Consider the following 13,643-nt stretch of genomic DNA (forward strand, 5'->3'; position numbering starts at 1 on the left):
TTCCCACCAGTACAGGCCTCAGAGATAAAAGCTTCACAGAGGATAAGACACAGTATTCTGCAGGAGATTGCACTCATCCCCCTATGGGTATGATCTACTAATGTGGAGACCTGGTTACCCCAATACACTGCACACAAGGGGTATATTTATATTCCAGCTCAGGGGGGTGCAGGCAGCGGAGGCCATCCCTGTGTTACCCTTCTGTGCTCTCAGCAGCTCCAGGTCGCCCGCACATAGTATAATCTGCAGCCTGTACGATATAAATTGTAGTGAAGATCCCCGTGGTGGTAACAAGGACCCGGAATAGGAGGACGAGCTCCCGCAGCAGTTTTATTTTCTCGGACACCTTAGTGATGAGCAGATCGGGAGGACGGCGGCGATGATCCCGGGACCTTCTCTCCGCTGTTTCCCGGCTTCTCTGGTAGTGACGGCTACAAACGCTCAGTGGAGATGTTGGAGGATGGGAAGTGCTGGAGAAAGCGCGCTCACCCGTCCGGCTGTAGCCGATAAAGGGCTTTTATCCCGGGCAGGGAAGCACAAGGGGAGAGCGGAGCTTCACTCTGGTACGGTCGGGAGAAGGCGGGGTCTGTGCTCAATGTCAGCCAATAGAAGGTCAGGACAGTGCAGCTCAGCAGCCAATCAGTGCGCAGTAAGACTGTATATAGAACAGACGCCTCCAGCTCCGGCCTCAGTGTTTTCCTCACAGATTTTTTTGTGTTTTATTTCCGCATCACACGATGGCAGAGACCGCACCAGCCGCCGCTCCTCCTGCCGCCGAACCGGCCGCCAAATCTAAGAAGCAGCCGAAGAAATCCGGGGCCGCCAAGAAAAGCAAGAAATCCTCCGGTCCCAGCGTCTCCGAGCTGATTGTCAATGCCGTGTCCGCCTCTAAGGAGCGCAGTGGGGTCTCTCTGGCCGCCGTGAAGAAGGTCCTGACTGCCCGAGGCTACGATGTAGAGAAGAACAACAGCCGGGTGAAGCTGGGCGTCAAGAGTCTGGTCACCAAAGGCGTCCTGCTCCAGGTGAAGGGCAGCGGCGCCTCCGGATCCTTCAAGCTGAACAAGAAGCAGGAGACCAAGGACAAGGTGGCCAAGAAGAAGCCAGCAGCTGCGGCCAAGAAACCCGCTGCAGCCAAGAAAGCGGCCAAATCTCCTAAGAAGCCCAAAAAGGCCCCGACCGCGGCCAAGAAGAGCCCGAAAAAGGCTAAGAAGCCCGCAGCTGCCAAGAAGGCGGCAAAGAGCCCCAAGAAGAAGGCGGCTCCGAAGCCCAAGAAGGTGACAAAGAGCCCGGCTAAGAAGGCGGCAAAACCCAAAGCTGCCAAGAGTCCGGCTAAGAAGGCGGCGAAAGCCAAGAAGCCCGCGGCTAAGAAATAAGCTGCAGCCGCCCTGATACTCCCTCACAAAGGCTCTTTTCAGAGCCAACACCTTGTCCCGGCAGAGCTGTGATCAGGAGCGGACATTGTATTTTCATTCTTCCGCACAGTGTCGCCATCTACAGGATCCCGCACACTGGTGTCACTATAATGAGGGTTATTATTCCCCGGCTCTGGCGCTGTATTCCCGCCATATCACGTGTGCAGCTGATCACACCCGGCCGCGTCCTGCAGGTCACAGCAGCGGGAGTGATGCGCGTGTAATGAGCTCTTCTGTCGCTGCTCCCTTGTGAGCGCAGATTGGACCCTACAAGTCACATGTACTAGAGACACTCATCAGATTTTGGCGCCGGGAACATAGAAATCCGCGTTAGGATGAGGAGGAGGAGGAGCGGCGCTGTACAGCTCTGCGGGAATCTACAAATACAGGCACATCGGCGGCTCCTGTAACACCCGCTGCTCTGATACATACACTACCCACAAGAGGGAGCTGCGGAGACCCCACCCGCATCTGTAGGGCGGAATTACTGGCCCTCAGGCTCCGCCTCCTGTGAGCAATGATTGGTCGCGGACATTGGTTGCGGACATCGCATCCTATTGGCAGCTCGTGTTGTTTTATGAATTATCCAATGGGGTGCTCTGCATGAAGCGGGAAAACGAGCAGCAGAGTATAAATCTCCTGCTCTCTGCGCTGCTCCTCATCACATCTGTTCTCCTCTATACTGAGCTATGGCCAGAACTAAGCAGACCGCCCGTAAATCCACCGGAGGGAAAGCTCCCCGCAAGCAGCTGGCCACTAAGGCCGCCAGGAAGAGCGCTCCCGCCACCGGCGGAGTCAAGAAGCCTCACCGCTACCGGCCAGGCACAGTCGCTCTCCGTGAGATCCGCCGGTACCAGAAGTCCACGGAGCTGCTGATCCGTAAGCTTCCCTTCCAGCGCCTGGTAAGAGAAATCGCCCAGGACTTCAAGACCGATCTCCGCTTCCAGAGCTCGGCCGTCATGGCCCTGCAGGAGGCCAGCGAGGCTTATCTGGTGGGGCTGTTTGAGGACACGAATCTGTGCGCCATCCACGCTAAGAGGGTCACCATCATGCCCAAAGACATCCAGCTGGCCCGCCGCATCCGTGGGGAGAGGGCCTAGATCTGTCCTGCACCCCGAGTACAACACAAAGGCTCTTCTCAGAGCCACCACATCCTCCTCATCAGAGCTGGTGCCGCTTCTATCCGTCATTATGTTCCGTACTAGTGTCTGCACCAGACGGTTTATATAGCAATGTCGGTATCTACATCCATCCTCCATTACTGCGGAGCTGGAAATCAATGCGGGAAATAATCGGACTGGTCTAGGGCCATATCCCTGAGATCAAACACGTGCGGGCAGTGAGTGATAAAGTACATTTTACCCATTGATGTAAGATTCTAGGTGACCGCCCGTGTGCGCAGGTACATAGAGATTAGATCTGTCCCGATCACCTCAATATCAGTCTTCTCACCAAGATGAATTTGAAGAGCTGATTCTTCACATCTGCCTGTTATTTTGTGCTGAGTCCTTTTGTTCTTCAAAGTCATAACAATTGTAAAACATAAGGAACCGTGGATAACAGTTAAAGGCAACAACTCAATAAATTACTATATTCATTAGTGATGGGCAGTCCGGCTCTTTTTGATGAGCCGGCTCATTCGGCTCGGCTCACCAAAAAGAATCGGCTCTTTCGGCTCAAAAAACGGCTCTTTTTTTAAAAAAAAACCCCTCTGCTCCACCTTGTGATGATACAGAACCTCACCTGTACATTGGGAACCTCATTCTACACCCTTGTATGTATCTAGTGAAGCAGTAAAAACAGTTTTTAGCATTATTGTTTCCGTTTCCTCAGATTGTCAGCTCTTCTGGACAGGGCCCTCGCTCCTCTTTTATGTGGTGTTTTTTGTACATGTCCTTTCTACATTAGTCAGTGCTCTGATATGTGTCGCTCCTACAAAAGATTATAATTCCTGAAAATAAAGGCGAGTTGCAGTTACTGTGCTGCCTGTCACTATATGTGCAACACACACTGTACATACTGAACACAAAGGACACACATACATACACACATACTGTACATACTGAACACAAAGGACACACATACATACACACATTGTACACACACACTGTACATACTGAACACAAAGGACACACATACATACACACATTGTACACACACACTGTACATACTGAACACAAAGGACACACATACACACACACATTGTACACACACACTGTACATACTGAACACAAAGGACACACATACATACACACATTGTACACACATACTGTACATACTGAACACAAAGGACACACATACATACACACATTGTACACACACACTGTACATACTGAACACAAAGGACACACATACATACACACATTGTACACACATACTGTACATACTGAACACAAAGGACACACATACATACACACATTGTACACACATACTGTACGCACACCAACATATGGAAGCATAGGATACTGAATAGCAAAATCAGTTTATTACAACACAACCTGGAACAGAAATGTTTAAATGCTAACATAGCATGGGTGTACCTATTGCTGGTGGTGCACAGCACTACAAGTCCCAGCAAGTGGAACACAATATGGCAATGCAACACTAGTTACATACCAACTTTTTTAACAGTTAAGTGACAATAAATGTCATTGAGGTAGTATTGCACATAAAACAAATGTATAGAGGTTGTCCTGACTAACATTGATGGTCTGGCCTTACTATAGGTAATCAATGTGTGATGGCTGGAGGGCGGATGTGCGGTATCTAGCCGCTGTCACTACATACAAGATGGAGCACCTTCATAACAGCAAATCTGGCCAACATTAAGAACAGCTGATCATCCGAGGTGTCGGGTGCTGCCCTACAGCAATCACACATTGATCAACTAAAGCAGAGGTGAGGACCTCCAGGTCTGGAGGGTTGCAGGTCATGTGTCCAGGATTTCCTTATGGTACTGTCACACTGGTGGAGGATCGCCTCTGAACATGCCTGTAGTCCAGGCGAGGCAGGGAGCTATACTTTGTATGGCTCCCGTCATGTGTCAGAACACTATTGCTGCGTCACACGCGGCCATGTGTTCAGATCGCCTGCTCCTCATCGCCAGGTTTCCCAGCAGTGCTAGGCAACCTCCGAATTCAGGAGATGAGCGGTGGCAGCGGGAAATTGCCCTGTCACACGAGGCGACACACTGGCGATGTCATTGTAACTTGACCATGCCTACTAAGTTGCAGCATCGCCAGTGATACCTCCCTGTCTGACGGGGTCTTTAGTATTGCACAGTTGATAATTGAATCATCTACACTGTGTGTGGCACTCAAGACCTGAAGTTTCCCATCTCTGAATTAAAGTAAGGGCCCTGTCACACATGTCAATGTGGTGGGCAACGTCGCTGATGACCGTGTGACCCCGCCCACCGCATCAACGTCACGGGTGAGATGTCATATGTGACGATCTCACCTGCGACTTCTCCTGCAATGTCGCTGTGTGATGCCATAGCATCACACCAGTGTCTCCAGGAGCTATAGTGCAGCTCCTGAAGTCGCTGGTGTGAAGGTGTCACATGCAGCGATATCGCTAGATTGCAGTTGCGTGGTTTTCGGTCCGGACCGAAAACTTCGCGACTGTGACCAGCGATAAATTGTGGGGCGATTTTGCCGGGTCACACGTGGCGATGCACTCACGATATCGCCACAGTGACATCGCTGTGGCGATATCGTGAGTCACATTAGGCTGCGGGGAAACCAGGAGAGGTAAGTACAGATTTATTTTTTAATGAGTACACGCTCGCCAGAGGATTATGGGGGAGGAGGGGGGTGCATTATAGTCTATGGCGAGTTGTGAGGCTGCATTATGCTATGTGGAAGGCTGTGAGGCTGCATTATACTATATGGAGGGCTGTGAGGCAGTATTATACTATATGGAGGATAATGGGGGTGCATTATTATAATTGGATGACTATGGGGGACTATGGGATGCATTATAATATATAAATGACTATGAGGGTGCATTGTGATATATGGAGGAATATGGGGATGCGTTATAATAATTGTATGACTATGGTGGTGGGAGGGGAACACCATATATACCAGGATAAGGGACATATATACACGGGGCCCATACATATGATCTCACCAACATGTGTGCGCACGGAGTGTGACAGGTGGGGGAGTGCCCAGGTCTACATTTCACACTGTGGCTCACCAGACTCTAGTTACGCCACTGATAATTAGGAAGCGATACAAAAAAAAGTGTTTTATAGATGTGTGCAGATGTCAGATCTATTTACATCTAAAAATGCCAGGATTTGTTAACAGAAATAGAAAAAAAGTCTTAACTGCGAGAATTGTGACACCACAACGCCACAGACACATGCATATAGAGGCTAATGAATATGTTGTATGTAGTCACCAAACTAGTAAAAAAATATCAATTGTGGTCACAAAAAAAAATACACACACACACACACACACACACACACACACACACACACACACACACACACACACACACACACACACACACACACACACACACACAGCAGCTTCCACTAAACATTGAAGGAATGGAGACATGGCTTATTATCAATAATTTTCTCTCTTTTATGCCAGAAAGAAAACCTTACAGGGTTAAATGAACATGTCAGGGGTCCATTGTTATCAGCAAACAAGCTGAGCCCCTCTCCTCCTACACATTACCATATGTGCCAGTCGAGGTCAGAAAACTTAACCCTAGCACATCATTCCCTGATACTCAATTGTGCCCACTGAACTAAGGAAGAACCACTATGTGTGTATAGCTTTAAGTGTCAGCTCCTGCCCAGAGTTTGTGTTTACTTTACTCTTCTTATCTCCTGCTTCCCCCTGAAGCAGAGAAAAAAAAAAAAAAGCGGCTCTTTATGGCTCGTTCACTTTGATGATTCGGCTCATATCGTTCACTTCAAAGAGCCGGCTCAAAGAATCGGCTCGTTCGCGAACGACACATCACTAATATTCATAAATAAGAGTCTTTAGTTTTACCAAAGTATGAAAATACCCAAGAGACACCGTAATTCAAATGTATAAACATTTTTATTTTTATAAATGCATAGGATATACATAAACAATGATCAAGAAGAGAAAACCAGAGTGAGTGATAGAGGGGAAGAAACCCCACGTGGCCCAGGGAAGGATGTCAGATCTCACAGAGGATCTGCACACATGTTTGGATAAGCAAAAAATTATCCACATGCAAGTGCAAAAGATTGCTAGCAAGGAGAGACCCAATGCAACTAGAAAGCCTAGGAGGCTGCTGGACACATGTTTGAAAGTTGCTGGTTTGAATCCAAGGTGGTGAAAATAAAAAATGTATTTGTCTTTTTTTTTACTCATTTCTTTATAATAGTTTTATCGGAAGAAATGAATCCGACTCCTTCACCTACAAATAGATGCAGTATTTATCTATCTATCCCTCTATCCATCTATCCTCTATCAATCATCTATCTATCCTCTATCCTTCTATCTAATCTACCCTCTATCTTCTGTCCTTCTATCTCATCTATCCTTCATCCTCTATCTAGCCTCTATCTATCCTCTTTATATCTATCATCTATCTATCCTCTATCCGTCTATCTAATCTATCCTTTATCTTCTATCCTATATAATTTATCCTCTATCTTCTATCCTTCTATCTAATCTATTCTCTATCTTCTATCCATCTATTCAGCAGGTGAACGTGACAGGCGGAGAGATTGGTGGCGTGCGGGTGATGGATGGCGGCGCCTTTGGTGGTGCGACCGTGGAGCGAAATGGTAATCTGGTGTAGGGTAGCAATAGGACCCCAAGGACAGGATTACCCGGCAGTGGTGGAGCCCTTGCCGTCGGAGCATTGGCCCACAGTTATGGCAGCCAGGGGAGTGATTGATGTCAAGAAGGGGAGAGTGCCCGTGCGAGTGATGAATTGCGGAGAGGAAGAGGTCAGGCTCCTCCGCTACGCCACCATAGCCAAGTTGTTCATGATAAATGCACATGATATCCACACCACCACTCCCACGACCACTACACTCTACCCCGATAGTGATCCTCAACCCGCATACAAGGAGGAGTGGTGCCAGGAGTTGCATGTTGACACTGAGGCCACGCCCACACATCACAAAGAAGGGGTGTATAGAGTAGTGCAGGAGTACGGGCAGGTCTTCAGCAAGCATCCACTAGATTTCGGGACGATAAAAGGGGTTCAACACCATATCCCCACGAGAGCCCATCCGCCCATTAACCCCTTCACCCCCGGCCACTAAAACACCCTAATGACCGGGCCATTTTTTGCAATTCTGACCAGTGTCACTTTGACAGGTTATAACTCTGGAACGCTTCAACGGATCCTGGCGATTCTGACATTGTTTTTTCGTGACATATTGTACTTCATGTCAGTGGTAAATTTAGGCCGATATTTTTTGCGTTTATTTGTGAAAATTTAGGAAATTTGGCGAAAATTTTGAAAATTTCGCAAATTTCAAACTTTGAAAATTTATGCCCATAAATCTGAGAGATACGTCACACAAAATAGTTACTAAATAAACTTTCCCACTTGTCTACTTTACATCAGCGCAATTTTCGAAACAAATTTTTTTTCCGTTAGGAAGTTAGAAGGGGTCAAAGGTCATCAGCAAATTCTCATTTTTCCAACAAAATTTACAAAATAATTTTTTTAGGGACCACATCACATTTGAAGTGACTTTGAGAGGCCGAGGTGACAGAAAATACCCAAAAGTGACCCCATTCTAAAAACTACACCCCTCACACTGCTCAAAACCACATCCAATAAGATTATTAACCCTTTAGGTGCTTCACAGGAACCAAAGCAATGTGGAAGGAAAAAATGAAAATTTTACTTTTTAACACAAAAATGTTACTTTAGCCATAAAATTTTCATTTTTACAAGGGAGAAAAGAGAAAGTACACAATACAATTTATTGTGCATGTTCTCCTGAGTACGCTGATACCCCATATGTGGTAAAAATCAATTGTTTGGGCGCACGGCAGAGCTCGGAAGGGAAGGAGCGCCATTTGAATTTTTGAACGCAAAATTAGCTGCACTCATTAGCGGACGCCATGTCGGGTTTGAAGACCCCCTGAGGTGCCTAAACAATGGAGCTCCCCCATAAGTGACCCCATTTTGGAAACTAGAGGCCTCAAATAATTTTTCTAGATGTTTGGTGAGCACTTTGAACCCCTGGGGGCTTCACAAAAGTTTATAGCGTTGAGCCGTGAAAAGAAAAAAAAATTTTTTTACCACAAAACGGTTGCTTCAACTAGGTAGCTTTTTTTTTCACAAGGGTAACAGGAAAAAATGCACCATAAAATGTATTGTGCATTTTCTCCTGAGTACGCAGATACCTCATATGTGGTGGAAATCAAATGTTTGGACACACAGCAGTGCTCGGAAAACAAGGAGCGCCATTTGAATTTTTGAGTGCAAAATTAGCTGCACCTGTTAGCGGACGCCATGTCGGGTTTGAAGACCCCCTGAGGTGCCTAAACAATGGAGCTCCCCCACAAGTGACCCCATTTTGGAAACTAGAGGCCTCAAATAATTTTTCTAGATGTTTGGTGAGCACTTTGAACCCCTGGGGGCTTCACAAAAGTTTATAGCGTTGAGCCGTGAAAAGAAAAAAAAATTTTTTTACCACAAAACGGTTGCTTCAACTAGGTAGCTTTTTTTTTCACAAGGGTAACAGGAAAAAATGCACCATAAAATGTATTGTGCATTTTCTCCTGAGTACGCAGATACCTCATATGTGGTGGAAAGTAATTGTTTGGGCGCATGGCGGGGCTCAGAAGAGAAGGAGCGCCATTTGACAGCAAAATTGGTTGGAATCATTAGCGGACACCATGTCACGTTTGGAGACCCCCTATGGTGCCTAAACAGTGGAGCTCCCCCACAAGTGACACCATTTTGGAAACTAGAGCCCTCAAATAATTTTTCTAGATGTTTGGTGAGCACTTTGAACACCTGGGGGCTTCACAGAAGTTTATAGCGTTGAGCCGTGAAAAGAAAAAAAAAAATTTTTACCACAAAACGGTTGCTTCAACTAGGTAGCTTTTTTTTTCACAAGGCTATCAGGAAAAAATGCACCATAAAATGTATTGTGCATTTTCTCCTGAGTACGCAGATACCTCATATGTGGTGGAAAGTAATTGTTTGGGCGCATGGCGGGGCTAAGAAGAGAAGGAGCGCCATTTGACAGCAAAATTGGTTGGAATCATTAGCGGACGCCATGTCACGTTTGGAGACCCCCTATGGTGCCTAAACAGTGGAGCTCCCCCACAAGTGACACCATTTTGGAAACTAGAGCCCTCAAATATTTTTTCTAGATGTTTGGTGAGCACTTTGAACACCTGGGGGCTTCACAGAAGTTTATAGCGTTGAGCCGTGAAAAGAATTTTTTTTTTTTTTACCACAAAATGGTTGCTTCAACTAGGTAGCTTTTTTTTTCACAAGGGTAACAGGAAAAAATGCACCATAAAATGTATTGTGCATTTTCTCCTGAGTACGCAGATACCTCATATGTGGTGGAAAGTAATTGTTTGAGCGCATGGCGGGGCTCAGAAGAGAAGGAGCGCCATTTGACTTTTCAAACGCAGTGCACTGATCGGCCGCTGCAGGACGCACGGTAGGATGCGATAAAAAAAAGCGTCGGGGATACGTAAAAAAAAAAAGTCACGCCAAAAATTGACCATGGATGCAGATACGTTATGTGCATCCCTGATCAGCGTTTGGCGGGACGCACGGACGGATGCGATACAAAAAGCGTCGCAAATACGGAAAAAAGTCACGCCAAAAATTGAGCAGGGATGCCGATCCGTTATCTGCATCCCTAATCAGCGCTCGGCGGGACGCACGGACGGATGCGATACAAAAAGCGTCGGGGATACGGAAAAAAAAAGTCACGCCAAAAATTGAGCAGGGATGCCGGTCCGTTATCTGCATCCCTGATCTGCGCTCGGCGGGACGCACGGACGGATGCGATACAAAAAGCGTCGCGAATACGGAAAAAAGTCACGCCAAAAATTGAGCAGGGATGCCGATCTGTTATCTGCATCCCTAATCAGCGCTCGGCGGGACGCACGGACGGACGCGATACAAAAAGCGTCGGGGATACGGAAAAAAGTCACGCCAAAAATTGAGCAGGGATGCCGATCCGTTATCTGCATCCCTAATCAGCGCTCGGCGGGACGCACGGACGGATGCGATACAAAAAGCGTCGGGGATACGGAAAAAAAAGTCACGCCAAAAATTGAGCAGGGATGCCGATCCGTTATCTGCATCCCTGATCTGCGCTCGGCGGGACGCACGGACGGATGCGATACAAAAAGCGTCGGGGATACGGAAAAAAAAAGTCACGCCAAAAATTGAGCAGGGATGCCGATCCGTTATCTGCATCCCTGATCAGCGCTTGGCGGGACGCACGGACGGATGAGGTGTAAAAATGGACAGGGGATACGGAAAAAAAAAAAAAAGTTATACTCACAGTACCCAGAGGACTAGCAGGAGGATCACTGACCAGAAGAGCTGCAGAGGAACAGATGGCAGAGAGATGGACAGCTTTACAGGAGCAGCAGGCAGATCAGCAGAATGCCCAGGAAGGACCCAGCGATGGACGCAGATGTGATCAGGCCGGTGAAGACAGGTAAGAGGACGTCGGGGGAGAGCAGAGGGGGAGAGGGGGGGGTGAGAGCAGAGGGGGAGGGGGGAGAGCAGAGGGGGAGAGCAGAGGGGGAGGGGGGGGAGAGCAGAGGGGGAGGGGGGGAGAGCAGAGGGGGAGACCGGAGAGGGAGCTGCAGAAGCAGAATAGAAATAATGGGGGAGGCAGTCAGATCGCAGGGGGAGCGGATCGGGATGTCGGGGGGGGGGGGGGGGGGGTTGGGGGGAGCAGATCGCGGGGGGGGCACGGCAGGGGCTATCACGGCAGCGCGCAGGGGCACCACGGGAGCGCGCACGGGCTGCAAAGTGAGCACAGTACTCACTTTGCAGCAGCAGCGGTGGTAGCAGATCGGGATGCCGGGGGGGGCAGATCGGGGCGTAGGGGGGCAGATCGGGGCGTAGGGGGGCAGATCGGGGGGGGGGCACGGGCAGGGGCCTTCACGGGAGCGCGCAGGGGCCTTCACGGGAGCGCGCAGGGGCCATCGCCGGAGCGCAATACTTACCTTTGGAGCTGGCGCGGTGACAGCAGAGGCGGCGTCTGCGGCGGCAGCAGCAGTGGCGTGGTACCAAAAGTACCAGCCACTCCACGCTGCAGCCATGTTGGGGGAGGGTCCCCAGAGCAGCACAGGCCTGGGGAGGGCGGCCACCGGCAGATCAGACCGCCCCACTGCACACTGATTGGAGCGATTGCGCGTCATAGCACGATCGCTCCAATCAGTGCTGCAGGGGCTGGGGGCGGCATGTTTGAGGTCCACCTATGATATGCTGCAGCAGCTGCGGCATCTCATAGCTGGATCTCACAGGATCGCACTAATTCGGGCATTATTTTTGCCGAAATTAGTGCGATCGATGTGGTTGGCGGTTCAGATTTGAACAGCCAATCACATCGATCGTCGATAGGGGGTGGCGATGCCACCCCCCCTGGGGTCAAGCAAAGGTCCCCTGCTGTAAGAAACAGCAGGGGACATCATTTGAAAGCCGTTGCTATGGCCACGGCAATCAAATGAAGTTTAGGCAGTAAAATTACGTCCCTGGTCGTTAAGTCACGTTAAAATAGGACGTAATTTTACTGCCCGCGGTCGTGAAGGGGTTAAGGAAAGGTATAGGCCCATTCCCCCAACGCACTACCAGTGCGCTAAGGATATGCTGAGTTACATGAAAGAGCCAGGGGTCATTCGGGATAGTTGTAGTCCCTGTGCAGCTCCCTTGGTGCTGGTAAGGAATAAGGACGGCACCATGAGGATGAGTGTGAACTACCGGAAGATCAATCAGATAACACATAAAGACGCTTACCCACTCCCACGCATTGAATTGCTTGCTGCATTAAGAATTGCTATCTATTTCTCTACCCTTGACCTCACCAGCGGCTACTGGCAGGTGGCGGTTGCCCCGGAGGACCGCGAGAAGACCGCGTTTGCTACTTCCATGGGACTCTGTGAGTTGAACAGTATGCCGTTCGGGCTGTGCAAAGCCCAAGGCACCTTCCAGAGGCTGATGGAGTGCTGTCTGGGGCATCTGAACTTCGAGACCGCTTTTTTGTACTTGGACGATGTGATTGAGTATTCTAAGACGTACGAGGCCCACCTGGAAAACCTGGCAGAAGTGTTTGTGGCCCTAGCCAAGTATGGGATGAAGTTGAAACTCTCCAAGTGCCATCTGCTAAAGCCCAAAGTGCAGTACCTCGGATATGTGGTGGGTGCGGATGGCGTAGCCCTGGATCCCGAGAAGATCACTACTATCCAAAGCTGGCCGCGGCCAACCTCGGTGAAGGAGGTGAGACAGTTCCTGGGCCTGGTGGGTTACTACCGCCGCTTTATCAATGAATATAGGAAGATGGCTGCGCCGATGCAGGACCTCCTCGTGGGACAGACCAAGAATCGCAGATCTCGGGGACCCCCGTTTGTCTGGGACGCAAAGCACGAGGAGTCCTTCCAACAGTTGAAGTCGGCCCTGACAGGAGATGAAATCTTAGCCTTTCCGGACTACGGCCTTCCCTTCGTCCTCTACACCGACGCCAGCAATGTAGGCCTGGGTGCAGTCTTGTCCCAGGTCCAAGGCAGAAAAGAGAAGTTGATTGCCTACGCCAGTAGGAAGCTCCGACCCACCAAGAGGAACCCCCGAGAATTACAGCTCCTTCAAGCTCGAGTTCCTGGCCCTTGTGTGGGCAATAACAGAAATATTTAAACATTACCTCGCGGCGGCAAAGTTTACGGCCTATACCGATAACAACCCGTTGACTCACCTAGACACGGCCAAGCTGGGCACCCTGGAGCAGCGGTGGATGGCCCGACTGTCCAACTGCGATTTCACTATCAAGTACAGGGCTGGCCGCAAGAATACCAACGCGGACGCCCTATCTCGGATGCCCCATCTACCCGACGAGGGGATGGAGGAAGACCATTTGGAAGTGATCGAGTTGCCCGCGTTCCATCGGCTACATGGTGAGAAGCCTCGCACTAACCAACAACAAGCAAGCCTGGATCCGCTGTCCAGCCAGGGGTGGCAGGATGCCCAAGACCAAGAGCCTGCAGTCCAGCTGGTCAAAATGCT

General features: G+C 49.3%; 2 protein-coding genes across 2 annotated transcripts; both read left to right on the top strand.

Annotated features, from left to right (window-relative positions):
- Positions 1-737: 737 nt before the first annotated feature.
- LOC142246291 (histone H1.3-like) lies at positions 738-1,373 on the top strand. The gene has a single exon (XM_075319325.1). The coding sequence runs from the start codon at positions 738-740 to the stop codon at positions 1,371-1,373; it is 636 nt and encodes a 211-aa protein (XP_075175440.1).
- A 728-nt stretch (positions 1,374-2,101) lies between these two features.
- Positions 2,102-2,512, top strand: LOC142246292 (histone H3). The gene has a single exon (XM_075319326.1). The coding sequence runs from the start codon at positions 2,102-2,104 to the stop codon at positions 2,510-2,512; it is 411 nt and encodes a 136-aa protein (XP_075175441.1).
- Positions 2,513-13,643: the final 11,131 nt, after the last annotated feature.

Source organism: Anomaloglossus baeobatrachus, chromosome 7 (assembly GCF_048569485.1).
Source record: "Anomaloglossus baeobatrachus isolate aAnoBae1 chromosome 7, aAnoBae1.hap1, whole genome shotgun sequence".
Lineage (NCBI taxonomy): Eukaryota > Metazoa > Chordata > Amphibia > Anura > Aromobatidae > Anomaloglossus > Anomaloglossus baeobatrachus.

Coding starts and splice junctions, on each gene's coding strand:
- LOC142246291 (XM_075319325.1), top strand. CDS start 738: ATGGCAGAGACCGCACCAGCCGCCGCTCCTCCTGCCGCCGAACCGGCC.
- LOC142246292 (XM_075319326.1), top strand. CDS start 2,102: ATGGCCAGAACTAAGCAGACCGCCCGTAAATCCACCGGAGGGAAAGCT.